Source organism: Cloeon dipterum, chromosome 2, assembly GCF_949628265.1.
Source record: "Cloeon dipterum chromosome 2, ieCloDipt1.1, whole genome shotgun sequence".
NCBI classification, from domain to species: Eukaryota; Metazoa; Arthropoda; class Insecta; order Ephemeroptera; family Baetidae; genus Cloeon; species Cloeon dipterum.
Genome location: NC_088787.1, coordinates 15,910,842 through 15,938,817, shown reverse-complemented (window position 1 = coordinate 15,938,817; position 27,976 = coordinate 15,910,842). Strand labels below are relative to the sequence as shown.

Here is a 27,976-nt window from a genome sequence, read left to right as displayed (position 1 = left end):
TGGCGTGGGTATCTTGCCAAGCTGTTAGTTAGTCCGGTGCACTTTCATTGCGATCAGTGGCCAGCCAACAGCCTTCCCACCAAGACAGTGCTCTCCGACCAGCCACTTAGCCGCACAATGAGTGTGTTTTGAGCAATTGCACGGACTTACATACCTTCAGCCAATCTGGATTCCCTGGTGAGTACACTCCTTGGTACTTCGTGCTCGATCAGACTCCGACCAACGCCCTTAATTTATTTTTCTTTGCCACGATTTTAGTTATAAATAAATATGCAGTCAAATAAATAATTGCTTCGTGCTACCTCCTTCGCACCAAGCGATTTTTTTGGCGAGCAATTTAATTTATTTGCTTTTCTAGTAATTTGCACATCGATAAGTAGTCGAGGTGCTAACGGAGCACGTTATATTTATTTGCCAATTTATTTTTGACTGTCCTTCTGCAGAAGATCATGATGGTCCGTTAGCACGTCTAGCTTGCCAAGAGCGAGAAGAGTCATTGTTCGCGCCGATGTGAGCATGAATCATTTTGATGATAATTATTGCTCACATTGTCCGGCTACGATAATGTTTTTACACGTGAATGCTTTTTCTAATTTTATTTTGCTCTAGTCAGTTTTCTGCTACCACCTAAGATAGTGGTGAAATATTTGTGTTGTTTTTACAAGTTCTCGGAATAATATACTCCTTCGAACGGTAAATTTAAATTTCATTTTGTGTACTCCATAGAGACCGTGATAAATCAATAACGGCAAGTACCTGAGTAAAATCCCGATTTTTTCTCACGAGCTTATCTGGGAAGCTGCTATAAAAGTGGGTGCACAGCACAATCATACTCCAGCTTCAGCGAGCTTATTTCCTTGTTTTGAAATGGATATATCACCTCATGTGCTGTAGAGAGAAAAAACCCTGTTTAGAAAAAGCACAACCGTGATATCAGTGCGATGTGCCGCAGCTAATAATTTGTTTTGCTAATATTGCATTCAGAAACTAAAAGCTTCCATAAATGTAAATCACCTTAAATGGGGACAAGTGTCTTTCTTTACAAGCTCGGCTTCCCCTTTTCGGCAGAATTTATGCCTGATAGAATTCGCAGGCACTCATCTGAGCGGGCAGCATTAATCATGCGCTGACAAATCCGTGTTTACCAAGGCCAGTTAAAAGGCAAGCGATTTGCATTCCAGCTGTACGGATACGCGTTAATTTCGCCGCGTTACTCCGAAAGCGCCACTTTGTGAGCCGATCGAGCGGAAATCGGCCAGCTGCAAAAACAATTTGAATGCAAATTATGCAAATCGAGTGTGAATAGATAGGAATCTGGCAGCAAAAGAGCCCACTCGCGCTGTAGCGACGGACGGTGCCATCGGCACTTACTAGCAACAGCCCTTGAACGCTAATTTTATCATCTCTGGTTGGATTTGGTGCACGGCTTTTCTGCCTCGATCGTCGGGGCATAAATTAATAATCCAGAACAAAAGTGGCGTTGAGGCGGCTCTGTTAATACTAATCGCTTATTGCGACAATACCACGCCTGCATGCAGCACCCAGTCGTCAACACTATAAGCTGTCCCGGTACCCAAAGGAAAGTAATAATAATGCACTCGAGCTCTTATAATATGAAATTTAATTATCACTAATCCAGCGCTAACAGTTAATTAATCATATATGTAGGGTGGTTTCACAATAGCCTGTCGGGCGTTTTATTAGAAAATTGAAACGCTGTGTACTGTTTTAAAATTACAAGCAGCTTTGAACAGGACTTATGCGGGGGTGTTTATTGGGTCGAGGTGTTGCTTTAACACTCCATAAATCAGCCACGCGCCCAAAGTCAGGCACTGTTTTGAAGTCTGCCAGATATTTTTATGGTAATTTAGTCAATGGGATTCAGTCGGATCGAAATATACCTAATTTCGCATGCGCACAAATGCATTGAGAGCTGAATGAGTGAGTGCATAAATATATAATAGAGACGAGTACTCTATGGTTGAGCGGCTGTGTCTGCTGCCCGGCTAAAAATAGCGTGCGAATGCTATGTGTGCCAATTGAAGGGCGATCAGATGACTGCCTGCCTATATATTATAATAATCAAATGGAGGCAGCAGCGTATCGCATGACCCCCTGCCACCGCGCCTGTTTAATCTGTGGACTCACTCGATCATCAGCTGTGCAATTGGATTACCAACAAAGTAAGTGGTGAAAAGTGCCGCTGGAATTTCATCATTTGGATGTTTGCACTGGAATCGTGAACTTTTCGCCCTCGGAGGAGACGTCAATACGTGTTTACGGCCAGCGCGATGCGTGATCATGCCGCGCTTCTAATTATAAACTCTCCGCCTGCAAATCCATCATAATTCCAAAAATTTATTTTTAGGAACAGCCGCGGTCCAATTATGTTAACCTACTTTTGAAAAGAGCTTCTGCTTTATTGCGCGTGTTCATTTCAATTTTCGTCCGCGTGGGCGTCAAAATCCTTCGACAGATAGTTATTCAATCGCACTTGCATAATCTGACAGCGCTTGAAGTGCTGATTTTCCTTTTCAACTGCGATCAGAAATGGTGTGATTCGCCAGTTTGGCGTGGCGATTATCCAACATGGAAAGTTAATTGAGCTTAAAAAGCGTGCATGTGACGCAAGAATTAACTTCTTGAATTATGATTGATCAAACAAATAATTACATGCATGTCACGCGGTGATGTGCTGTTTGCGTCTAGTGAGTGATCAAGCATGAGTCGAGCATTTGAGTTAAAACTTTGTGTGCCGCGCGCACAGCACAGGGATGGGTGTTGACGGATATCTAATTAAAAAGTAGAGGCCACATGCAAATTGCGATGGGCTCGTTGTTATTACAAGCCCATTAAACCGTCATCAAGTGTGGTCAAGATTTATGCCTCGCAAAAATGGCAATGGCAGTCGGCAAGCTCAAAATTTATTGCAACGCCCATTCGAATCAATTCGCGCTACTATATCCGTGCCTTTTCATTCCAAGGAAATTTCCTACTCGCGCAATGCCTTACAAGTAAATCGAGTTAAGGTTATAGCTTTTTTTCTGCGCACTAATCATTAAGTCATTAAAGGAACAATGCTGTCCCGGTTTGTTTTCCGAGCCAGTGAGTATCCAGAAAGCGAAAAAAGAAGACTGGGAGTTTTGATTTAGTTAATAGAAAGCAATTAGTGCCGAATAATGAAGCACCAGTAGGAAAATCAACACGGCAGCGAGCGAATCAGTTCCTACTCCAAACTTGCACGCGAATGCTGAGCGCCCATCAGGGAGTCATTAATCATTGCGGCTCGAATTAAAACGCCTCACTGGGAATTTAATGAATTATTATATGCATGCGGGGGCCCGAATGGTAGGTGTCTGTATGCAAACTGAGCATGAGAGCCTGTGGCACTCTCCTCCATCAGCAATGTTATGGATAAATTCCAATTCTGAGGACTTGCTGGTATAGAGCATCATTTGCAAGGTTTGTTCCCGAACTTTGATGAAGGAAATTTATCTACGGCTCTTAATTAATTAGCTATTTCCATATTAAATACTTGAATAAACTTGTTGAACTATTGAACCATCATAATTAATTATATTTATGATGCACTATAATTACTTTTTTGGTTTGGAACAGGTTTGCCTATTATAATTGAATTTTATTAAATTCAAAAAACCCACTCGAACAAATACAGTCGAATTTTCGTTCATATTTCTCTGCCTGGGTTGGTCGGAAAAATCTGATGATGAGAGATTTTCCGCTTGGTTTGACCGTGTTTACTCAATATCAACCTGCCTCATTAACGCCAGTCAAATGAGCACTCCCCTAAATGGGTTGACATCACTTTTCCATTTTATTTTACTTTTTCTTTTTAGGTAAAAATCTGGTCGTTGGATTTCAACATCTTCTATCCTTTTATTTGTAAGTTCACTTTGACCTTTTTCAATGGCACGCCGCATTTGTCAAATTACACTTCATGGACGTTGCTCCTGAAGCACGCGATATTGTTTTTCGATTGCGAACTGAGAAAACAAATAAACGAACCTACGTGCTCAGGCTAGAGGAAAATGATGGCGGCGTGTTAATGAATCTGATGTGTCGCGTGAGCTCTAATTAAAATTTGCAAGGGTAAGATTAGCACAGGATGGAAATTAGGCGACGCTGTTTTTCATTCGTCGCGCACACAAAACATGGCATATTCGCACAATGCAAAAATTTTTGCCAGACGCGGCTTAATGAAGTCCTTTCAGGAAAATATGAAAAGAGAGTGTTCAAGAGTGGAAAGAAAGTGCTCGGATGCGAAGGAATCGAGAGGGACGTGAAAATCGCTCCCGCCCCAGATTTATTGCCTCTCATCTCTCGAGTGGCCCCTGCTTTATTGACGCTGATTACAGCGAAAAGGATCATTCCGATTAATTAACTGCCGCTGTGTGGAAATGGACTTGCTTTGAAGATCTGTTGCTATGCCAAAAAACGAAACGGGGGCGAGTTGACTGTTCTTTCCAGTGACTCACATCGGCCGGCCCCATTTGAATAAAATATTAATATTTCCTACGAAAACTGAGTAGAGTTTAAGCAATATCTCGTGTAAATAACTTGTTGCACACTTTCTGGTTACACAGAACATTCATCTCTAGTAAATTTTTATACCGCTCCTTACAACCAACAAATAACTCCTCCAAAACCGGTCTGCTTTTGTTGCTACTAGATTGTTTAAATTTACAGCAATAGACATCCTACATTTTTGCCTGGAGAATAGGAACAAGAAGTATTGGTGTTCGTAACTGGGTTTTTACTACAATTTTAGCTCATGAGAAAATTAGTGCGGTACGTAGTCCTTTAATCCTTTTTACTCTTTGATAAAAATTTAAAAATCAAATTTTGATTATCATTTAAAAATGAGGTGCTCAAAACAGTTTTTCCTCTTGCATTGTCATCGACTTTTTCTGTAATGCGACCGATCCAATTAGGTAATCATCCTGAACTTGGTTCCAATCCCTTTTCTCAGCAAACAAATAACATTAAAAACCGCACTGGTTGACATTTTAATTGGCCACAGTTGAGATTACCACTTACAAAGCATTAGAACGCGTAGAAAGCTGTAATTACACTCACCTGCGGCGAGACAAACAAACAGAACGGCAGCTAAAATTATGCCCTCGCGTTGAAACGTGTGCAGAAAAATAACACCTAGCCTGCGTGTTGGTTTCCCTCTTTCATTCTGGCCGTTCGATTTCAGTTTCGTCGAGTTCGCGAGACGGATTGAAATTCGCTTTTCGTATCAGATCGCGCCGATGGAAATAAAGGCAGCCGTTCGTAGAACACTTTCACTGATTGCACAGCAGGAAGGAAAACACCTGCGATGAGCGCATCGCAGGCCGCTCAAGCACGGCCGCTAGCTCAGCTGAATTATTTATAAAATTCACTCTCTGCTACAAAATAATTGCATTTCTATTGTCCTCGGAGAATGCCTCGGGACTGGCATTAGAATATTTTTATGATGCCGGAGAAATCGACTGCGCCGGCTCGATGTGGGTCTAGTTCAAGATTACACGCATGCACGCCGAGCAATCCACGTGCATTTTTTTACCAAAATAATGATCCGTTGCTGTGCACCAAGCGTGTGAAACTGCATTTTTATATACTGTGCACAGAGGAGACGTTCATATAACATTGCTTTGGCTTCGGTAGAATTAGGCCGATGCGAAGTCTGCTGGGAGAATTTCATCGCATAATGCACTCATACTCAGTATTATATATAGGAGACGCGAGAGACATTTAAGGCCACTCTCAAAATAGACTGTTGAGTGCGTTTTCTCACCCGCATCAAGTTATTATTGCACAGGCGCTGAGGAGAAAACGAGAATGAGCTGAGAGGTAATTTGCAATGTATTCACGATTCCTCTCAAAGGTCCACCTAAAGAGACAGTGACAGTAAAAACGGCTACCTCACTGGGACTGTGATACTTTTTTAGATAACTTATTTTTATGTGCGGAATTATTTAATGTTAAAAAATGTGTCAAACTATCTTCCAAAATCTCAGAAGTCACTTTTAAAATTTCTCAACGCACCTTTCAAAATTTAAGCTTGAGAAAGAATTAAAAATTGAAATGTCGATTTGAGCAAATCTAATCATACGTGCTAATGCTTCCACTCAATGGGCGCCACACGTGCGGGGAAAGTGTCAAGATGAAATACGAGAGAGGATGTTCCAGATCCGTTGGTGACTCAGTGTCGTCTGTTTCCTGCAGCCCTGCTGGGATTTCCTTGAATTTTGTGCGAATCTATTTCGGCATAATCTTTACTGGCGCTGTACATACCTCTTGGCCTGCTACGTTTCATGTGCACGTCTGAAAATTAGTTCATGGCCTGTTTGGCCCAATTGAATATGATTCTGGACAACCACATGGCTCGACTCACCTCAGTCGCGTGTATGTGTGTAAATGTCAAGTGCGTGGACTGCAATAATAACATCGAACGCATATACACATCTCTTCAAACTTGTTAATGAGCTGCCGATTTTATCTCAAGAGGCTGTTTGAGAAGGTAATCGTGTCAAATCAGATCGGTCTGCCAGCAGTGTGGCAACTTTTAAATTTCTCAGAATCTTTTTTGCCCTCGAGATCGTGAAATCGTTTTCCCTGTAATCACTAGTGCGGCTTTCTATACACTGATTAAATTATCTGTTTGTAAAAACTGATTTGCGACGATTCCTGCCGGCTGCCGCCAGTCAAGGCTTGCTGTGTATTATCTGCATTGACCGTTTTGTCCGTGAGGATCACGAACAGTGATAGTTTCCCACAGAACGAACAGCCTCTTTCCCTTGTGGCACGATTTATTATTTTATTTTTGGAGAGAAAAAGCTAACGGTGGGTGTGGACGTTTGGCTGTCCGTTTGGTTCGCATGACTGCTCAGCAGATGTGGGCACACTCACACTTTTACTCGCTCAGATGTTAAAATTGGATTAAACGATGCTATGTCCTTTCTTTTATAAGCTGTTGATTGAGAAAGATCAATAAGAAGATGCACGTTTCAATCGGTTGTTGAAACTTGAAACTGCGGTTGCCGTGTAATGTTACATCGTAAACAAAATGAAATATAAATTTTCTCTCCTTTAAATGCTTTTCAGCATGCAGTTTCTCAATCCGTGGGAAGAGCTTGTGGTATTGCATAAAGCATATTAACATTCTTTTTGCTTAATTTTGTGTAATTTTACCTAATTTTTCGCAATTCTATTATTTTTATATTATGCGATACATAATACTGAAAATTTAGCAAGAACCACTTTGATATCCAATTTGGGGATTGACATTTGCATGGAGAGTGCCCGGACCACCGAGGCGTTGATTAATCACGACTGTGACTGTGCTGCTGTAGTTCCAAAGATTAGAGACAGCGACCTTTCGTGGTGACCTCCCAAAGGACCAAGGTGTTGGTCGGCCTGAGTGCTTATCGCACGCTTCACTTGAGAAACCGACATGACATTATTCTTAGGCCGAAGCTTTATTGCTGCTTGTTTTGCCATAATTCTTTCTCTCGGCCGGCGAAAATGATAAATAAATTGCCCTGGCAAATGGATCTTGTTTCGCCTCAAAAGGGTCAATGTCTCCATTTTTGTTCCAGAGAAAAGAATCCATTTGATTTTAATGCAAAACAGCTACCAGGTGTCACATCGCAAATGGAAATGTGACCTTAAAAATTTCCCAATTGCTTCAAAATAAATAGGCTATTTATTCAACTGGTTTCGATTAGAAATTCCACACGTGCGGGTTGTGTTTTGAAACGCTGCAAGCCCTTTCCGAAAAGATTTAGCAGGCGAGCTTCTATGAGGCGGAGCGCAAACTTAGAAGATCTTCCTCATGAAGATTGCCTGTGGAAAAGCCCGCGATGAATTATTCAAATTAAATTAATCTGAAGTGGCTGGAAATAACTCATTGTCTGGAAGGCTGCTGAGAGCGGCAGCAGGGTGGCCTTGACTCGGTACGTCACTCGACTCTCTGTTCTCCATCTCTCACTCATTTGGATCATCCAGTATGCAAATAGTGCTACCGAGAGAGGGTTTCCTCTCGCTCACTGTGCGCGAAAGAACGCAAATCGCGCAGAGAATTACCGTTTGCCGATTGACAGACACTATTTGTTTTCTCTCTCCTTTGATCCGCCTGTTACCATGAGTCAATTGTAATGGCAACACATGCTGAACTTCTCGCGTAATTTTCTGCTAAATGGAGCGCAAATATGACATTCAGTTATGAATGATTGCCACGATCATTATCGTGTCAGAAGAACAAAGAGTTACTCATTTTCAGCAGACTGGTTAGGAGAGTGAATTATAAGCCGTATTATAGGAGAAATTTCAAATTTAATTTACCGTAATAACAGATAAGTTGCACGGGCCCTGAACGTGAAATTTTTAAAGCTCTATTATAAAAGTTATTTTGCAGCTGCCTACATCGTCTCATAATTGATTTCAATTAGAACTTTAAATGCCTTTAATTGGATTAATTTAGACAGGCAAATTTTTTTAATTTAAGCATTCGTTAAGCTTCTACATAAAATTAATTTGTCAACTAAAAAGTTGGAAATATAAAAATGTTTAATCAGCTGCTAAAACACGTGCGCCGACTCGCCGAGTCGTCTGTTTCGTACAGCCTGGCATGAGTCACTTTCCTAATGTGAGCATCTGTGTAATATTCCTTGCGAAGAACTTTCTGGGTTCACCGTTTGTCAAAATAAGAAAACTCCATCATCAGACCAAAAAGGAAGTGCAGAAACTGGTTATGGCCAGAAAAAAGTGATTTCGCGCTCGCAGATTTGACCCTTTTGCGAGTTGCAGGTGCCAATAAATTTATCGAGCCATAACTCAAGCGTGAATACAGCAAGCGCGACAATAAAACGATCATAATTCATTTGTAGCCATCGCTATGGTAGTTCTCGCAGGCTGAGTCAGGGCTCATTTGGATTGTCGCCTGGCGCTTGGCTATAATAATAAAACCCTTTCCTGCCGCCGCGATTCGGACGATTGACGCATTTCACGTGCCATGTGCGTCGGTTGCACAGCCTTTTGTTTGCCCGCGCGTATTTTATTTGCATTATATCCTTGCGATTAGATGATGTAGCCAAATTTCAATATCACTCACGCCAACAAGAGTTGTTGAGACGGAAAGTGAAATCCGACGCGAGCATTATCAAATTAAATCGCGAGTGCTTGATCATTTCTATTTAATGTACTGCATAATTTACATTGTTTTTTTTTGTCAGATTTCTCCTCAGCAAAAATCGTCTCCACGCTTTGACGCACAACCTTAAAAAAATTTATGACTAATTTACTGCCTCATTCGCACATTAATTTTACGATATTTAAGCCTAAGCCACCAGCCACCCGAGACCAGAATCTCATTAGTAACTGTGAGTTTCGTTTTTCCTCCGAAATTGAAGACGTTGGCGTATATCAAATCACGAGATGAACAATAATTTATTGGCAGTATCGGATTTCGCCATGTGATTGCTGAACATCATGGGTCAGGATTCGTTTTAAAATCCCATTAGCGCAGCGTCACTCAATCCTGCAAAAATACGTCAGGCATATAATATTGTGTAACGCTCAGTGCGCGTAAGCAACCGGCGAAAAGCAGCAGCAATTCCAGACTGCAATTTGCGAGGCTTCGTTTGCCACTCTCCTATTACATAAAAGGGCAAAGAACAGTACACCCCTTCTCCATCCAACAGTGAGATTTTTCCGTCATCCGCTGTCGAACTTGCGCATGCAGCACCAATTTTCTTTTATAGGCAAATTTAAGCCAATTCACGAGATCATATTTTTAATGCTGCTTTTTCGTAGATGCTAGTTAATTCCCAAAGGAGTTTCTCAATAGTTCAGTGGGTATTTAAAACCGTAAAATACTTCTCAAAAATTAGCTGATTAGAGTTTTCTGCACCTCTTTATAGTTCCATTCCACGAATCAACCAAATTTGTTAAATTGGCAGAATTGGGCAACTGCATTTAATGAAGACCCTTTGCTCCCGGAACAGCCATTAAAAACTTTGACAAAATAAAAAGAGTTGCCAATCGTTTCTCGCACGACGCTCACGTTTTGTTGTTGCTCATCTCTCACTATAAGCCGCACTGCGATCAAGGAAGCACGTGCGTTTGCAGTCAATCAATGGGAATATTGCGGCGAAGACGTCTGCAAATGGTACGATTATAGTTGTTACAGCGCGCGCGTGACGTCACCCTGGAGTGTACCCTGCTGTGGGTAACACTCGGGCCGTCTTTTGTCTTGTTTTTTTTTGCATCCTGGCATCAGCACACGACTTTCTATGCACACGCTGGGTGTCGGAGAACGAACGAACGATGAACAAGGACCGGTGTGAGTTGGTTGATAATCGTGCAGCTCGCCAGGGAAGAGCGTGGTGTGTGTGCCGCCGAGAAAAGTGATCTCGTGAAGGCCAAGGCGCCGTCGATCCGTGTTGCCGCTGGCTAATGAGCGACACAAGCTCTTAGCCAGGCATATGGCATGCACGAGTGAGCATCAAAGTGATTCAACTAATTGCCAATTATGAGGCAGGCGCGAAATTTATTGCCAAATATCTGGATTTCTCATCGAGCCCACGCGCAGTGAAGACTTAAAGCGTGTTTATACATTGCAATTTTGTATATGGCACACCCTGTAACGATGCTTATGCTCAAGAGGGAAATGACACTGCACTTCTAGAAAGAAAATAAGAATTTTAAATTTTCGAGCAGTTCTCTTTCAATTGTCCTTTTTTTCATTAGCGCACTGAGAAAAGGAAGAGCAATGAACTAATGCTGTTTTTTTCTATGATTTTAATTTTTAAGTTAATGGAGGTGTATGTTGTGTGTTGATGATTGAAAATTCTTCTTCTTTTCTTAAACGTTTAGAAGCTGTCCATTGCAACATCATGTTTTGGATTCTTTAATTAAAACAATCACAATATTATTTCACTCCAATTTTTTGAAGTTTTAATCTAACGGTCTGTTGTCAACGGTTTCCAAAGGTAATTCAATTAGAAATATTTTTTAGACCTTGAAGAAACATGATTGCCCGCCAGATATTTCAACCGCTCATATTCTTTCATCATCTCTCGAATCACTGCTATAGGGGCAGAGCATTAGACAAAAAAGCACCACATGCTTAAAAGCTTTCATCGGCCGTCTTAATCTGAATTAAATGAGGCCAGAATTAATCTTAATGAAAGCTGAAACAGAGGGAAACAAAGGCGGCTGCCAAAAAGCGGTTTTGCGCGTGTTGCTAATTTCGTACTGGGGGCCAGCATGGTCACCGGTGGCATGTGATTGTGCCGTGGACAGCCTTGATCAGGCGGGGGCCAGCCTAACCCCCGCCTAGAAATTTCGCTCCGCTATAAGGTTCCCAACCAGACCAAACCAGTGTGCATTATAATGTTTGTTACTGCGGCGAAAACAACCGACGCTGACGGACCGAGTGGTTGTTTGATATATTAACATCTGTGAAAGAACAAAACATCCCTTTGTGTTTTTCTCACTGCCTGCGTGGCTGCCGCGCGCGCGGATTACAAAACCGGCAACGCGAATGCAGATGAGCAAAGGGGAATCTAATTTTGGCCCGCGGCTTTTTAAACACACTATATGCACCAGAACAAAGAAAAAAATAATATGAGCATCAACATTCCTCGCAAGCTTCCTCAGACCCTTCTGTCAACACACGGCCGGAATACTGCATTTATATAAATACATATCCACACACACACACAGAGGCGGGCGCATGCACTTAGCTGCATAAGCGATAAATTTAGTTGCAACTCTATTTCTGAAGAATTCCTTTAGCTCATTATGAGCCTTTCGCAAGTCAGCTTCAATTTTGAAAAATTTCGAAGGGAAGACATCCTGGAAATCTAAGTAAAAACCTTTCACGCATTACAGTTTTAATTCTAAGCCTCTAAAAATCCAAAAAGTTAACGACCACAAGAACCAGGTCGTCTCGTAATGCACGCATGCAGAATATTGCGTTCTCTCTCGCCAACACGTGGAGGAGATTTCACATCGGTTTGCAAGACTCTTTTCTCAAGCTTTGAGCTTTGGTGATCTTGATCTCGTCTGAAAACGCTGATTGTGTAAAGCTTAGAAAAAAACAAGGTCCCATTACGCGCTGACGTGCCAATGCACTCTTCAAATTGCACTAAAACAGCCGCTTTTAATTTAAACTCGTCAAAACACCATAAAACTCTCCTCGAGGATTTAAACCGTGTAAATTTTTACGAGAACTTATACAACACTGCACCTAATTACTGTCATGGTGTGTAAAAATAGCCACTGATGCTGCGACAGACACTGACAATTAGTTCGCCCTGAAGCTTCTCGCGAAAATAACAATCCCAGTCTTCGTGCTCTGACCATGCAAGCGACTCACTGGCGACCAAGCTAATTATCAAGGCATTTAAATTATTTCCGGGCTAAATAAGTGTTTTTTATGATACAAATTTAAGGAGGAAAACGCAAAAGAAATATTTATGATTTTGATTGTTCAAATTAAATAAGGGAAAATTCAGATATTTCTTTTATCAATTTCTTAATGGCACGTAGAAAGAGGAGGAGGTATTTATTGATAGTTGAATGATTTTTATCGATAGTTTCTACCATTCCACATTAGGAATTGGAAAAATCAACTACCCAGTATGCTATTGTTCAATAATATTGATATGCAAATGTAAGAAAATAAGGTTTCAACAGTTTTCCCACATCCCTGTAAAACACCGACAACCATAGTCATCCGCCATAAGCTCATGCCTATATAAGTCTAAGCATATATCTATAAGCGCATCAAAGCAAAGTGACTTATGTAATGAGTGGCATTATTTGTGGTTATTGTTGCATAACACCCATGCAAAACAGGCTTTGAGGTGTCACCAAAGCCACTCTGTTCATCTGTTGTATTATTTCTCTAGAACAACGCACAATGAGCTCTGTGATAATTGGCCGCAAACTCCCTTTTCCTCGCGCTGCTCTCTCAAATGGCAGATCTGGGGAGGCAGATTATTTAAATCTGCATGCCTCGCTAATTGGCTTCTGAGGCTGATTTGCCTGACGAGATTGTTAAAATGAACGAGAAGGCAGCAATAAAGTTAATTGTTGCAACTAGCTCGATTTATGAAAACACGGTTAAAACACGCTCACGATTTCCATTTACAAACACCTATCAATATAGGAGATATGTATTCTTAGCTGCTGCCGTGTTGCAAGTCACTTGTCTAGAGTACTTATATTAAATCACCAAAGAACATATTTACTAACACGCTTATCCAATTCTGTAATTGTTCGCGAGCAGATTAAAAACCAATTGTATTTACATACTTGCAGAGCACAAGGTTTGTTAAAACAATTAACCACGTTGAGAGCTTGTGAAATATTAACTCTCCTTCGCAGTGGCACGAGTTCTGCATACTAACCGGCTGGAACTCACTCGAAATTTAAGATTAAGCGTTCATTACGCAACGTGAATAAATAATTAAGACAGGCGAAGTGATCCAAGTCCAGCCATGCGGGGGAATCGTAATGGAATTTCTCCGCGTGGGTGTTGTCAGCTCGCGAAGGTTAATATTCATCTCTCTCGCCTTTCTTTTCGGCGCTTTAAAAACGAACCATTTACAATATTTGCTTATCTTTACGAGAAGTGTCTTCCTGTGTATATTAGAGATGAGAGGCAAACATTTACTCTATAAAAAGCGGCGGCCTATCTGCCGAGTAACTGCTTGACATTGAATTTTTCCGCTAAACCTTTTGCATCGGACGTAAACACGACGCGACATTAAATGCATTAATGTAAATACGCATGAGCTGAGGTCTAATACTCTGTTTTATTGACTCAAAACATGGCATTTCTAAGAATGTAGCTACTGCAAAATTGTAAACACTTGCAGTTAAATATTTAAAAAACGTTTTATATCAATACCCAAAAGAATGAATTGTGCATTTTAAAACTACTAGTCCAATCAATACAGACGAAGGATCATTTACATAATTCATTCAAATCATTTTGCCAAGGCTATGCAATAATTAAATCTAGCTTGTATATTTCTGCAATACACGTCAATGTTGCCTTCCGAGAATTGGTTTATTTTGGGTTAGCAGGGCAACCATAGAAATTCTCCCTATTTGATTGAGTTGTAAACAGTATCGGTCCACATACTCACGACCTACTACTGCAAAGAATCGCATTGAGACGACTGTCGCGCTGGAGCCAATTCATGCTCCGTTGTCGTCTGATTACGCTCTAAGCCCCCAATGATGCAAAGGCAAAGTGGATTTGGCAAATCAAAGCTGATTGACGGAAAGCTCGTCGGATGTACTGACTGAGCTAATTCTGTAATTAAGATAACTCGCACCAAGGAGAAGACTGTTTGCGAATCACTGCTGCTATCAATAGTGGAGTGATAATTGGCAGATAATTGCATTACGCGCTGCTAGACAAGGACAATGCACGTCTGCTGCCGAGGCGGTCTCATTACACCAGCCCGCTGACTTGTCTTGCAAAGGTCTCTCGTTCGCTCGGCGCGCGCTTGCCTAAGGTCGCTCGGCCGATCAAACAAAGCGCCGATTAATATGCAGCAAGGATTTTCGATAAACAACAGAAACGCAGCCAATTAATGATTATTTTGGGCTTGCTCCAAATCGCAGCCTCGCCACTGACAAAAAGAGTTGTCCGAAAGAGAATACCGGGCTCGCTGTCTCGCCAGTTTTTTGCTCACTGGTGAAGGGGTTCAACCAGTGCGTGGGACGGAAATAGAAACAGCGTCGCTATTGTTGGCCCTGTCCCTCGTGATCTCTGCTGGGTGCTGGCCATTTCTATGCTAATACCTGCCAGTTCACTTATGATTTGTTAGCCCCATATTTTGCCTTGCCCGATATGTGATCAACTTTCAACGGTTCGGAATATGTTTCACCGTTAATTCAAAAGTAGGAAAACATATTGTTTGTTTGTTTTTGTTTTGAACATTATTCAACCAGATAAAAATGCAATTACTCCGCCGAGAAAATTACTCAGTCGAAGTGGCACAATTTTAAAATTATCATCCGCATGGAAGTAAATCGGTTGAAAACACGCTCAGACAAGAATTCAATGAGTAATTTACCACTTGGATTAACCATCGAGCGAAGGAACATGCAACCGGTAACATTTTTTTTACATTCACTCTCAGGGCCAACGATGCGAATTTTGACGTTTCGCGTGTGGGCTTCCTACACGCCGCCGTTTGCAACAGTTTGTTTTAGCGCTGTCCGTTGTTTCTCATATCAATCTGCATCCTAGTAAATGAATGACTTTGCAAAAACTGCCACGGCCAAGGCGAAATGCTGAATGGATTACGTTTTCCGAGATGGGTTATTCAACGCAAATAGCATGAATCACCTCAGCTCTAAGCACTTTTCTCCCCAATAAATGGACGCGACTGCTGTAAAATTCCACGATAAGCTTTTAAGAGTGAATCTAATTTATGGTCTGCAAAAGTTATGACGAGAATTCGCGCGAACTGAACTTGGCCGCTCACGCAGCTTGGGCGGAACTCTTAAATGGTAGTTAGGTTTTATTTCCTTCACTCCGAGAGCTGGTCTGCCAGACAACTTTTTGTTATTATTGATGAGCGATAACATCGAAATTATTCGGTTTAATTGCCTGATTGTTTTCGTTGCTGATCCACTCTTTGAGTATAAGGGCGTGGGCATGTGATGGGCAGCCGAGACATAATCTGACGCCAGAGGAGTCAATTTTTTACAAAAGCTGAGTGGAGCCAAAGTCAAAGAGCTGTCTGAGATTGATGTTTCTATAAGAGCAACGTCAACGGACCGTGGCGTGAATAGTAATGTAAAACGTAATATTTTTATGCAAACCTTTAGTTTTGAGCTACTCATTCTGTAAGAAATATTTTTATTATTTTGATGTCGTTAAAACGGAATTAACTGCAATTTTGAATTGTGAGCATTTCCATTTCAAGGCTCTATTTATTTCACATGATTATAATTGTTTCTCACATCCCTCCCACAGGCTTGGTATATTAGATTTATATGGTGATGAGAGAATAAAGAAAACACAATATTGAGGTGAGCAACATACTCCTTTAACAATGAGAGTGAACACAATTGAATTTGACGAGGAAACATATTATTATTCCAATTTTTACTTATACCAATTTTCGAGGCGTGCGTGAAATTCGGAATGACCTTCATAAGATACAGGATTTCCAAGTTGGCATCGCCCGCACAAATAAGGACACTAAGCATTTTGAGGCGTATTTTTAACCCGTAGTATTCCTGCGTTTTTTCACGTAAGCCAGCTCACAATCAGTGAAGTGGCTAGAGCCGGTTGTGAGGGAGAGTTTTTACGAAACGTTGAATGCAAATGCGATTGCAGAAAAATCTCAATGACACAAGATCGATTGAATGCACTTTGATTCAAGTGTCAGCCTTGAACTTCCTTAAAACCGCGGTGGCCGACAGATGTCTATGGGCTGAAAACTTTCTAAACACTTGCATCGACACAAACCCAAAGTGCGCAGCGGCATAAATTTTCAAAATGTCACACGCGTCTGTGAAAGGAATAAAGGCATTCCGTCCGATTGTTCTCCGACAAATTCTGCGAAGTGCGGTGTAATTGGGCGCGTAGATGACTTGGTTGGTTTTCCTGGGGCAGGCGGAAAAATGAGCTCAACTGTAAAAGCGCCGATCTGTCTGCCGCGCAAACCTGTTTACCGAGCCATCTGGTGCCTCTTGTGATTTTATTCTGACGTCACTTTCTTTCTGGCCTTGCCCGATCTTGGGCTTGATGCAACGCGAGCGCGACAAAACAATGCGTAGACATTTATATACATACACACATCATGCGTATGGACAAAATATTTTATGTAATGTGGTTTTGGTCAGCGTGTCCGGTGTGTCAGTCCAAAATGCATAATACAGAACGCAGGCTCGCAGGTTTCATAAACGGCACTGATGCCAAGGATTTGCTTTGTGAATTGTTAGACCCCGCAGATAGAAACTCAAAATTGCTTGCTGATATTGGAAATTGGAATTCTGGGAATTTTTATATTCAATTTGAGCTTAAATTTTATTATTTTCATTCAAAAGTTTTTAACTGTTGCAATAAATCAGAAAACTCTTAAGTTAAAACAAATGTTTTAAAAACCTTTATCTACAAAAATAAAAATTACATGCCTCTATCGCGCTTGTAAAATTTTTTGAGAATATTCCGTCACTGCAATTCATTTTAGAACGGTAAAAATTCAAATTTATTTCGTGTAACAATAATTTTATATTTTTTTCACTGGTATCTATGTCATTGATTTTGAAACTCTTAGTTGTGACAGGCCTGCATTAAACCAAGCCATTAAAATAATTTAACCGTCGTGTGCGGGGTGCAACGCGAGTATTCATATCACTTTTGTGGCGACAGTATCAGCGCTCTTCCCTCCCTTTAGCTGACCGCATAATGTACCGTGCCCGCTGAATTGCTGATTTTGAGCGGCACGACCGTATATCTCACCTGGATAAAAAAACATATATGTATTCACACACTCCGTCTTCTTTGGTGGAAGTACACGCTCCGAGGGCGTGTGGGCATGTATTGTCTGCTACATTGGAGAGTAGTGCCATTCATTTTCGCGATAGTTGTTCAATTGATTCGACGAGTACAGCCATTCTCAAGTTATATCGCTTGGAAACAGCGCCTGCACGAACAGGATTTCTTTTCATGCAGCAAATCGTATCTGTAATTCAATTTGGAGGCTGTTGTGGGTGTGTTGCTGCACGGAATGCCGCCACACTCGAGCGCAACGTGCACAATATAAATAGAAAAAAATGCGATTTAAAACTATCGAGAGGTCGAGGAAATCCTTCAATTCTCAGCCGGCATTGTGTAACAGCGGACGCTATTAATATATAAATTACTTTACGTCAGAGGAGTTTTTTGCAATGATTTACAAATTGAATCAGCAAAGCCAAAGGATTACACCAGCTGAATCTAAATAGGCGAAAAAGCGATCATATTTGTCATCGTTGCAGTCTATTAAATATGAGTACCTTATTATCTGATATTTCGTAATAAATTGAGTTTATGGCTTCTCAAGCGATCTCGTGAAGCGGTGTCACTCTCAATGAGCGCGACACACACAGCGGAGCAGGCCCATAATTTATCCCACGCGTATTTTAAAGAGGGAGTTAATAATCGAACACACACACCACCGACAGACACCCAGTTCCAACTAGCAATAATAACGAGTTTAACGCTTGACGAGCGGCCCATAATAATTAAAACATCGGCTGGCTGTGTCGGTGTCGGTGCGCTGCTCTCGTTGCGTTGGTTGGATGAGGCTATTATGGATTTATGACATGCTCTCGTTCGACTGGCAATAAAGACGAGTGATTTTTCCTCGTGCGCCCGCCAGATGCCTGCCTGCCCGGCATTTACATTATAATCGCGCGCACCACGGCAAAAGCATAAATTTTCGCATGGTACACGGTCTGGGGCTGAAACACGTTATTCAGCAAGCATGCGGCTGCCTCCGCGGGTCCACTGACTCGCTAAAAAAGCAGCCAGCGAGTCTGGATCGGCTTGCAGCGGAAAATTCCACGTCTGCCGCCGGGTGAGTCGGCTTTGGCCTAATTGGTGCGTCGCTCTCCTGCGTATGTGTCGCCTTCATTAGTTGCGCCGCGTAGCTCGAAGGAAAGTGTCTATTAAGAAGCCCTGATTTTTTTATCTACCTGTTTAATCGGTCTTCAGTTGTACGGCATAATTATTTTAAATATCTCTCTCACTCTACTTGTTTCACGCCAACGCTTTTGTGATGGATTTAGTAACTTCTATAAGTTTTCTAATTCCCACGTTTTCTCTGCTGCATATTGCCTTGATAATTTGCAACTTAACCATTATGTAGAAAAAAATTAATTTTAATAAAGAAATTTATCATTAGAAAAATATTATTGAACAATATAGCTATTGAAATGGTTCGCCTCTAGAGGTTCTCAAATCATTAGATTTAGTCTTTAACAGCAAGGTTAAAATAAATAACCAAATATTTCATTTTTTCATCCCCCCGAAGCATAAATAAATAACAAGAGCAAACACCGCATGGACGTTCAATCAATGATTTCTCACAATAATGTCACTGTGTCAACTCTCAATACTGTTTTCTTATTTAACTTGATGTAGGGTTTCATCATATTCATGACATTGACGAGACTCATTTATTAAGCAAAAATGGAATAGTAGAAAAGAGCGCTGGCAACTTTAATTATTATATTAAATTAAAAAATTACAAATATGGCTGTGAGACGCCAATTTTCTCAACTAAGGTCGATGTCCGCACATCTCCCGAATACCAAAATGTCAGTCAACCGACAAAAAATGACTCGACTTTTTTCGCAACAAGTCCATTTGGAACCATGCAGGATGGGGATATTATTACTTCCAACGAATCGGACGCGATCGAAGGTGTGCAAGTTGCCTTATTCAAGCTCCCCCGTACGAAATCGAAAGGCGCAACTAAAAAACGTGTATGAATGCTGCTTGTCGCGACTAGATGCGCCAAGGTGAAACCTCGTGTGCGCCACTGCTGTGCTGATCGCTTGGCAAGAACCACACAAACAGCGGACAATCATCGCAAAAATATTGGGTGAGGTCATGACATTGTATTTGCCTCACATTTCTCGTGCGCCGAATAGCATGGCGAGGTTTGCAAATTCACTGGTTGCTTGCAAAACTAGCCGTTCTGTCAACATTGACTCATGCTGCTGCTGCTGCTGAAGTCACCTCGTTTTCCCGGTTAGAGAAAGATAGAAGCGGAGGGAATTTTCCTCGGGGAAGGAGTAGAAACGGGAGATGCGATGATGCAAGCCGGCAAACAAAGTGGGATAATTCGCGGAGAAATCATGTGTGCAATTCGATGTACTTAAGCGGCTCGGCTTGTCAATCACCGGCGAGAGATCTTGCCTCGATGGCGCGCGCACAAAGCGTTTTGTACCGACAACGGGCGTCCTTATAGCGTCGTAAACAAGCGACTCTATCTCTCCGCTGCTCTTTTTAAGGCAACTTGTCTGCAGGATTCCGCGAACAGGTCGCGTGATTAGCGCAGGAGTGGCCCAGCTAGCTCTAGACTGGCTGGCAACACGCTCGAGACCGCGACGCACACCTGCGAAAAGCTCATACATGCGTCGAAAGCGCGGCAGATGAGGAAGGCCCAGCCGGACCGGGAGGAAAATCGCACACTCCTATCCTGGCCGCTGACGTCAATTGGCCACCTGCCGATGGGAAATTTCCTCGTCCAACTTGATATTGGTATTGGTGACGAGGGGAAATTTCATTTTTTTCCGTTGAAGGATAAATTCAAGTATCTAAATAAATCATTAGACACGCCAGATTAGTTTGTCAAGATGAATTTCAAGATTTTTTCTCAGACAACATCTCAGTCAACATCTTTTCTCAGAATACTGTATTTAATCAAATAAGTTTAAATTCATATTGTCAGTTTGAGACATTGTAACATTTGCTTAACTAAATTTTGAAGGCAAATATACAGTAAACAAAAATGTGTGCCGACTATCAAGCACACTTGTGCTTTTCCTCCTTAGCAACACTTAGAAACTTCGTGCTTGGCCAACAAGTGTTGCTCCATTTCACGTGCTTGAATCTTTATATAAAATGTATTTATGTTCATGGCTACCTTTGAGAATCCGCAGCTATAGAATAATGCATTAATTGATAATGAAAACTGCCAACTGAACAGTTTTAATTTGCAAAAGGACGTACCCAAAATGCCAAAAATACAGCACACTTAGGGCTTGGTAAATTTGTCATATTTTTAAGAAACAGATTTCTTTCTATCCGTACAAATCCAGTCAATTAAGATGAATTATCGGCTGGTGCTTCTCGGCTGCACAGGGGAAGCTCTTATTAATAAACATGATCAAGTTTGTGCAGAAGTCTAGAAAAAAATGCATTAAACTCCCACATAATTTGTTCACTTATTTTTTTAAGAGGAAAGTCTCAGATAATCGAACCTTTGCATAATTCTTTTCCTGTTATTGAAAATCCACCAACCTGCATCATTACGATGCAAATGCGAGATAATTTGCGAATACGCGGGCAGGAAGGTCTCGGCGCTCACGGGTTAAAGTAAAAACCGTAGATTCTTGCATTGCACAATGCATGCTAATAGTAATAATGGTAATCACCATGACAGAGAGTGCGCGGCGAATGCACCCATTGTTTTCTCTCTCGTTCGTGGAAAGTGGGCCTGTCGCTTCCCAGAAGCGAAGCAAGCGGTGGGTGCAAATCCGCAGCTCCGAGGGCGTAAACCCTGCGGGCTCGAGCCTTTGGCCAGGGTGCCCGAGCGGCGGAGAGAGACAAAGAAAACGAGGAAGAGATTAGATGCTCTGTATTTGGGCGTGCAAGGCCCTGCTGTTCTCGGGAGAGCCGAGAGCGAGACTGCTCTCGCGCGCGCTAGTGGGCGACCCGCAGTTCCGACCTTTGTCCACAAATTGGATGGTTCTAGGCCGTTCACCCTGACGTTGCTTCCGACTTGCAAATCATCTCAGCTCTTTTAATCCCGCCGCCAAATCCAGTTTTCGATTTTGGAGCGTTATTGAGCGGTCAAAACGTTCGCGTTCGCATAATTCGATTAGCAGAAATTTGCATTTTGCGAATTACACCGAAACCGGCGAGAACCTTGGTCTGACGGACTTTCCATTATTTATTATTGAAATCGATTAACACCGCGTAAATTGCAGTTTCGGGACGGAGCAGGAAATCAATTAAATTTTATGGTGATACGATTGATTGACCGTCTTACTCTTTCTGTTGCAGGAATTGTCCTCCCTGGCAGGGCCGTATGAAGGCCCCATTTGGGCTGTGGTGCTGGGCCTCTTGGGCTTGGCGGGTGCCTTTGCCAACGGAGCTGTTTTGCTAGTCTTCACGCGAACAGCAGCGCTGCGGAACAGATCAAACAGGTGAGCCCAGCTAAAGATATTTTTATTCAAATGGAACTTTCAAAGTTCTTTGCTGTGTCGGCTTTCACGAGTGCCGCAATTGAAAGCTTAAAAGTTGAACTTATTTAGAATAAAAGCAACCGAAACCATAGGCTGCAATTCTGAATACTTGGAAATAAAGCAAATCGAATAATGTCGTTTAAACTTTAAACTTGAAGTGTTATCAATTGCAAAAAGGAGGTCAAGAAGTAAAATAATATATTTTGCGTCGTTAAATGGCAACCGTTTCAAAAAAATGACATCTATTTTAACTCTTTCTAGTGCTTTCTTTCCTAGCATTTCTATCACTTGTTATTTATACTAGTTGAATGTCATTTCTGCGCAAAAACGTTCGACACACTTATCAAATGTTTTTGTTATAAATTCAGTCAGCCGCGTGATGACTAATGCACCCTGAGGCAAAAGTGCAAACAACCTCTTAAAACAATTATGCAAAACCGAAAACAAACACTGACGCCCGCCTTTTGTCCGGCAGGCTAGTGATGAATCTGCTGTCCATCAACCTGCTGTCATGCTTTCTGCTTCCAACGTTGGGCGCCCTTGACCTTCTGCGGCCGAGCGCGATTTCAGGGGCCGTCGGTGAAAGCTCGGCGGCCGGAATACTGGCCAGCTCGGCCATCGGCGTGCTCTGCGTGGCTGCTGACCAGTACAGGGCGGTGTTGCGACCTCTGACCTACCACGGCTTCAGACCCATGCACGCCGCCCTCGCCTCGTGGTTCGCTGGAGTGGTCGCCGCGTCTGGAGCTCTGCCAGGTAAGCCGATTGTCTTACTGCCAGCCAGTCGTCTGATCGCCCTGCGTGAATCTTAATTTAACAACGCGCTGCACGCCGCTTGAATGCTAATTAGTGCTCTGCGCAGGATTTTCGCGAAAATCCTCTCTCATCATTTCGGGGAATTGAAGACTAATCTCTTATATATAAATTTAAAAAGTTAAATAAATATTTTAATTTGGGGAAAATCCAACACTGCCGAAATTTTCCAATTTTAATTTTGTATTTCCATTCACAGGTTTGAGCGAAGAGACGTCTTTATGGAAGTTGGAAGGCTTTTCCCTCCCGCCAAGACTGTTCCGTCACTACTTCGCCATCGCCTTTGTCAGCTTGTTCTTCATCATCCCCGTTTTGACCCTAATGTTTCTCTACGGCTGCATTTACGCTGAGGCCCACAGAAACAGCAAAAGGGCAAGACGCCACGTGGATCCTTCCACCCCCATCTCGCCACCGCTGCTGCCACAAAGCACATCAAAGCCAAGACTCGTCAGCTCTCTCAAACACCGCATTTCAAACGCCAGTTTATTCAGGTACTTCATTTGGAAATCATTCAAGAAACCTTGACATTAATTTAAAATTATCTTGAATCAAATGCATTAGTCGAACAAATGAATGATAATATATGTATATATCAATGAAAAAATAAAAAATAATCGATCCTGTTTGAATAGTTTCAATAACAACTGTCTTTGTGTTGTTTCTACTAAAATTACTCACTGAGTGTGTTACTAAAGTCCCTATTTCTTCAGTATTTTAAATTTTAGATACCGCGAAGAAGCAAGGGCTGCACGCATCTCCTTCCTTGTTGTGTTCACCTGCGTGGTGTGCTGGGCGCCGTACTGCGCCCTGCTGCTGCTGCGCACCCAGCTGGGCCTCAGCATCCCTCCTCCGGCCCTGGCGGCCTCGCTGGCCCTTCTGTCCTGCACGTCGCTTGTCTCGCCGGCCCTGTTCGCCTTCCGCAGCCGACGGCTGCAGCGCGAGGTGGCTCGCATGCTGTTGTGCCGCGGGCCGCAGTCCTACGGCGGCTGGAGGCGTGAGATAACCGCCTCCTTGGCGCCCAGCTGCAAGGCGGCCGACGTCGAGAGCCCACCGGACACGTCGAGGAGTTCTTTTTCCAGCGGCACCAGCACGCAAGGCACCAGCGAATTGGAATGACTGCGGCTGTGGCTGCTCCACTTGCTGGGCAGGAGGGAGCGGACCTCCAGGCACAAGAAACGCCGCTCACCACCAGCGGAAACTTGCAATCTTAGTGATCTTGCATTAACGGAAATGCCTAAAACTATTTCATGCGCTGAATGAAGTGGCCTTTTACAAAGAAAAGCCGAGATAAATTCCTAATAATTTGTAGAGGCATACACACAAAGCTCTATAGGAGTTGGCAAAATTTTGTAAAAACAAGAAACTACTGTTTTTAAAGAGTGCATTTCACACATTCAGCGTGACTGCTTTTGACTTGATAAACGTCTTCTTTTAAAAGAACCACAGTGGTTCGATCATCTAGTCTTTAAATTTTACTTACAAAGAGTATTTTGCGCTGTTCAGTCAAAGAGTCTGCTTGTCAGTCGCTGTCATTTGTCACAAAGATATGCAAACCACGATCAACGCCCTTTTAAAATCATCCTACTGTAATTCAACAGCACTGAACATTGCCTCATGTACAGAAGTTTTCTCTCAGAATGTAGGATAACTTTTAATTTATTTTTGTACTCTCAAGTTCCTATTGTAACAACTACTAAACCTCGCCCAATCCTTTGTACTCACAGACATTAAACAGTTTGCATTCTGCAAGAAGCAGCTCATTTTTTGACAGAGCATTTTTGGAAATACATTTTCGTTAAATACACAGCAGGGCGTTGGCACTGTACTGCAGTTCGCAGACCTGGAAATAACGCTGCTTTTTATACATATGTAAAGGAACAAAATACAGAGCAAAAATTGCACTCCTCGTGAGTTGTTTGATCCTCTCAGCTTATGCTGTTTTAACTTTTACCTTTAGTCCTATGATGTGTCAGTCAGAAGTGAAACCAATCGCAGTTCACTTCATTTAGTTGTAACAATGTACTACTAATAGTTAGTATTATACATATGTTTGAAATTTTGTAAATAATAAAACCCAAACACTCCAACTACCAAGCGATATTTTATTTCAGCGATTTTCACTTCAAATTACTCCTGTATCTGGCGTACTCGCGCAAACGAAGTGCATGGCAATTGATAAAGCCTGTCGAGTCAGACGGAGTAAATCCACCTTCCTCGTCCATCGAAACAAGAGCTTGGTTGTAAAGCGATCCACTGCCACTATCCTTTCGACTCAAAACGGAGACTGAAAAGACGCACACGTTTTATAAAGGATCAACTTGCTGAATGAGGGATTAGATTTTAATGCAATTTTCTGGCCTCTGCTAGCTACTGTGGCTCAGCAAAAATTTGATTCGCAAGCTCGGAATTGAGTAAAAGCTTAACATACCTGATCCTTTAAAAAGGCGCACTTTAACTTTGCCGTTCACGTCGTTCTGCCCTCTAAGCAAGCAATCGCGCACAAAGTTGCATTCTGGACTGAACCAGAATCCTATATAATCAAATATTTAATGGTTTGGTTTTAGCGCGATTTTTAAAGATGTTACCGTTGTAAACGAAGTCGGTCATGGAATCTTTCAATCCTCTCATGGCCTTGAGAACTTCGCGATCCAAGCAGAACGTTTCCAAATCCAAATGGGCCAAAAAGAGCACAGTCATTCCTGGGCTTTCATACACTCCGCGTGACTATGAGGATTGGGAAATATTGATTGCAATTAGTGTAGCAACGAAGAAGTGCAATTTGCCTCTCTAGCATTAAACTCAAACTACATACTTTATAATGTAATTTTAAATAGGCACCTTGAAAAGCTTTCAAGTCATCTCTCACAATAATTTCGAAAGAGATTGTTTTACGTTCATTTTAAAATGGCCTGTTAATCCGACAATCATTTTTAAACTCTATAAGTGCCGGAGATGATGCACTTTCGGGTGACATTAAAGTGCTTACTGTTTGAAAGCTATGCAGATTAAATAAAAGAAACGCTCGAGGACTCTAAGGAGTAATATTAACTAAATTGCAAAATTATAGGGTCAATTGCCATGTGGCGATGGGAATGAGAAAATAATAAGAGCGGCTGGGATAAAGGCAAATGAGTTGCGGAGGCGCAGAGGCAAAAACGACGGGTCGCTTGGTGCAAACTGGCTCGTGCGGAAAATACCTTGAGACCAATGAAGCGGTTCTCCACAATGTCAATACGACCGACTCCGTGCTTGCCAGCCACGGCATTCAGAATGGTGAATAGCTCCACAGGGCTTTTGCTCACTTCTGCTCCGTCGGGGAGCACTTTGACGCTCGTAGGCAGACCTGAAAACCCCAAGGGTCGTAACACTCATTGCCTCAAAGAGCAAAAACGTCGCCTTTGCAAAAGGACGAGTTAATTTCAGTCAGTCAGTCAGCTTAAAGCCAGCCAGAATGGAGAGCCCTCCGAAAAAGCATCTCTCGCAATTAATTCTAACAAGTGCGCATTTTATTAATCAACGCTTGCAGTATTATTACCCTTTTCGAAGCCAATTTCAATATCCTGCGCAACATCAGGCGCATCCTCAGGATCGGTCGTCATGTTGAAAATGCCCTTCGGAGCCGACACAGCCGGATCTTCCAGCATCCCCGACTCGTAGCTGATATGCAGGAGATTCGCGTCGGTGCTGTATGGCGCAGCAGGAGTGGCGGGCACAGGGAATCCCTTCGCCTTGGCGTAGGCAATCAGGTCTTGACGTCCTTTGAAACGCCTAGTAAACTCGGCATCTCTCCAAGGTACGATCGCCTGCATTGTTTCTTTTGCGTCACAAAAAGAGGTAATGAGAAATAAAATTCACTTTGAGGTGAGGTGCCAAAGCCGCGCAGCCAAGTTCGAACCTAACTTGGTCGTTTCCTTTGCCAGTGGCTCCGTGGGCGAAATGGCCAATGTTTCTCTCGAGGGCGGCTCGCACCAGGCCCTTGCAGATCACCGGCCTGGCCAAACTTGTGCCCAGAAGGTATCGGCCCTCATATCGCAGGCCACATGCCACCCCAGGCCACGCGAATTCACACACGAACTCGCTCTTCAGGTCATCAATTACTACCTAAAATTGTATGTTCTGCAAAAATTAATTGTCCATACCAAAAAAATTTTAAAGCGCAAATTTCAAGACACAATAAGTTAAAAGTTTTTGTTGAAAACAAAAAAACACTCGTGAACAATATTATGCCCTAGATGATAGTTATTTTTATTCTAAAGACACATTTCAAAATTGAAATCATTTATGTATAGCGATATGAAGTAGATAGTTTAATCGGTCAGGCAGTTACACGTAAATTTTGAAAAAAGAAGAGTTTGTATATAATGGATAAGGGATGCCATATATGTATAACAAATAAATGTGAATCATAAAAAATTATGAAGACAATATTTTCTTTTTTCACAATTTACGTGTCATTGCCTGATATCATTATGCATTTCTAATCGTTAAATGCATTTCCGCTGTCGGCGTGCCTATTATGACGTCATCCACGCACGCTCTCAAATACTTCTTGATCCACAACCCCTCAACTATGTCATCAAACACCCTTATGAACCCCGGACCGCTGTTAACCGATCCAATTGGATATTAAAAATATTGAAAAAATATTTTTTTCGCAATTTACGTGTAATTGCCTGACTGATTACACCAACATACTTCATATCATTTTATACGATTTTTTATTGTTATTGAAACCAATGATTAAAAAGTGATTTATCTGAATGCCACATTAATACACAAAAAATAACAAACTAGCTTTCTTGTGAATGAAAATTTGTTTGAAAAATAAGTTCAATTGCATTGTAATTTCATTGATGTACCTCTTTAGCTCCCAGTAACAAGGCGTTCTTGCGTACCGCCACGTAGTCCTCTTCCTGGCCTATATCCGCCAGGTAGGCCGTGACCTGAAAACCTTTTTCCACGAGCCAGGCTAGAATGCAGGAAGTGTCAAGCCCTCCGCTGTAGGCCAAAATTACGCTGTTCGCAGGCATATCAAAAGCTCTCACACAGCACACCCGCAGCCAACGCAATGGGTGTTCCCAGCAACTGAATGTGAAGCTGCAACACGATCTTGGGAGTTTTTGGAAGGTCGACAGTCTAGGTTATCATTCATTAG

General features: G+C 42.1%; 2 protein-coding genes across 5 annotated transcripts; one reads left to right on the top strand and one right to left on the bottom strand.

Moving 5' to 3' along the window:
• The first annotated feature begins 9 nt into the window (after positions 1-9).
• On the top strand, positions 10-24,911 carry LOC135935226 (5-hydroxytryptamine receptor 7). Of its 4 annotated transcripts, none has more exons than XM_065477384.1 (5): positions 10-177; positions 21,830-21,972; positions 22,487-22,764; positions 23,021-23,312; positions 23,532-24,911. In XM_065477384.1, the coding sequence occupies exons 3-5, from the start codon at positions 22,494-22,496 to the stop codon at positions 23,935-23,937; spliced, it is 969 nt and encodes a 322-aa protein (XP_065333456.1). In that variant the 5' UTR covers positions 10-177; positions 21,830-21,972; positions 22,487-22,493; the 3' UTR covers positions 23,938-24,911. The 4 variants fall into 4 exon arrangements, with proteins under 4 accessions (XP_065333456.1, XP_065333459.1, XP_065333457.1 ...); XM_065477387.1 differs by having other exon boundaries at positions 12-177; positions 23,547-24,911; XM_065477385.1 differs by lacking the exon at positions 10-177 and adding an exon at positions 18,163-18,611.
• On the bottom strand, positions 24,904-27,976 carry Ass (argininosuccinate synthase). The gene is made up of 7 exons (XM_065477383.1): positions 27,681-27,976; positions 26,677-26,922; positions 26,357-26,624; positions 26,019-26,164; positions 25,407-25,545; positions 25,250-25,351; positions 24,904-25,105 (listed from the first exon to the last, which is right to left on the bottom strand). Exons 1-7 carry the CDS (start codon positions 27,849-27,851, stop codon positions 24,939-24,941), a joined length of 1,239 nt encoding a protein of 412 aa, XP_065333455.1. The 5' UTR covers positions 27,852-27,976; the 3' UTR covers positions 24,904-24,938.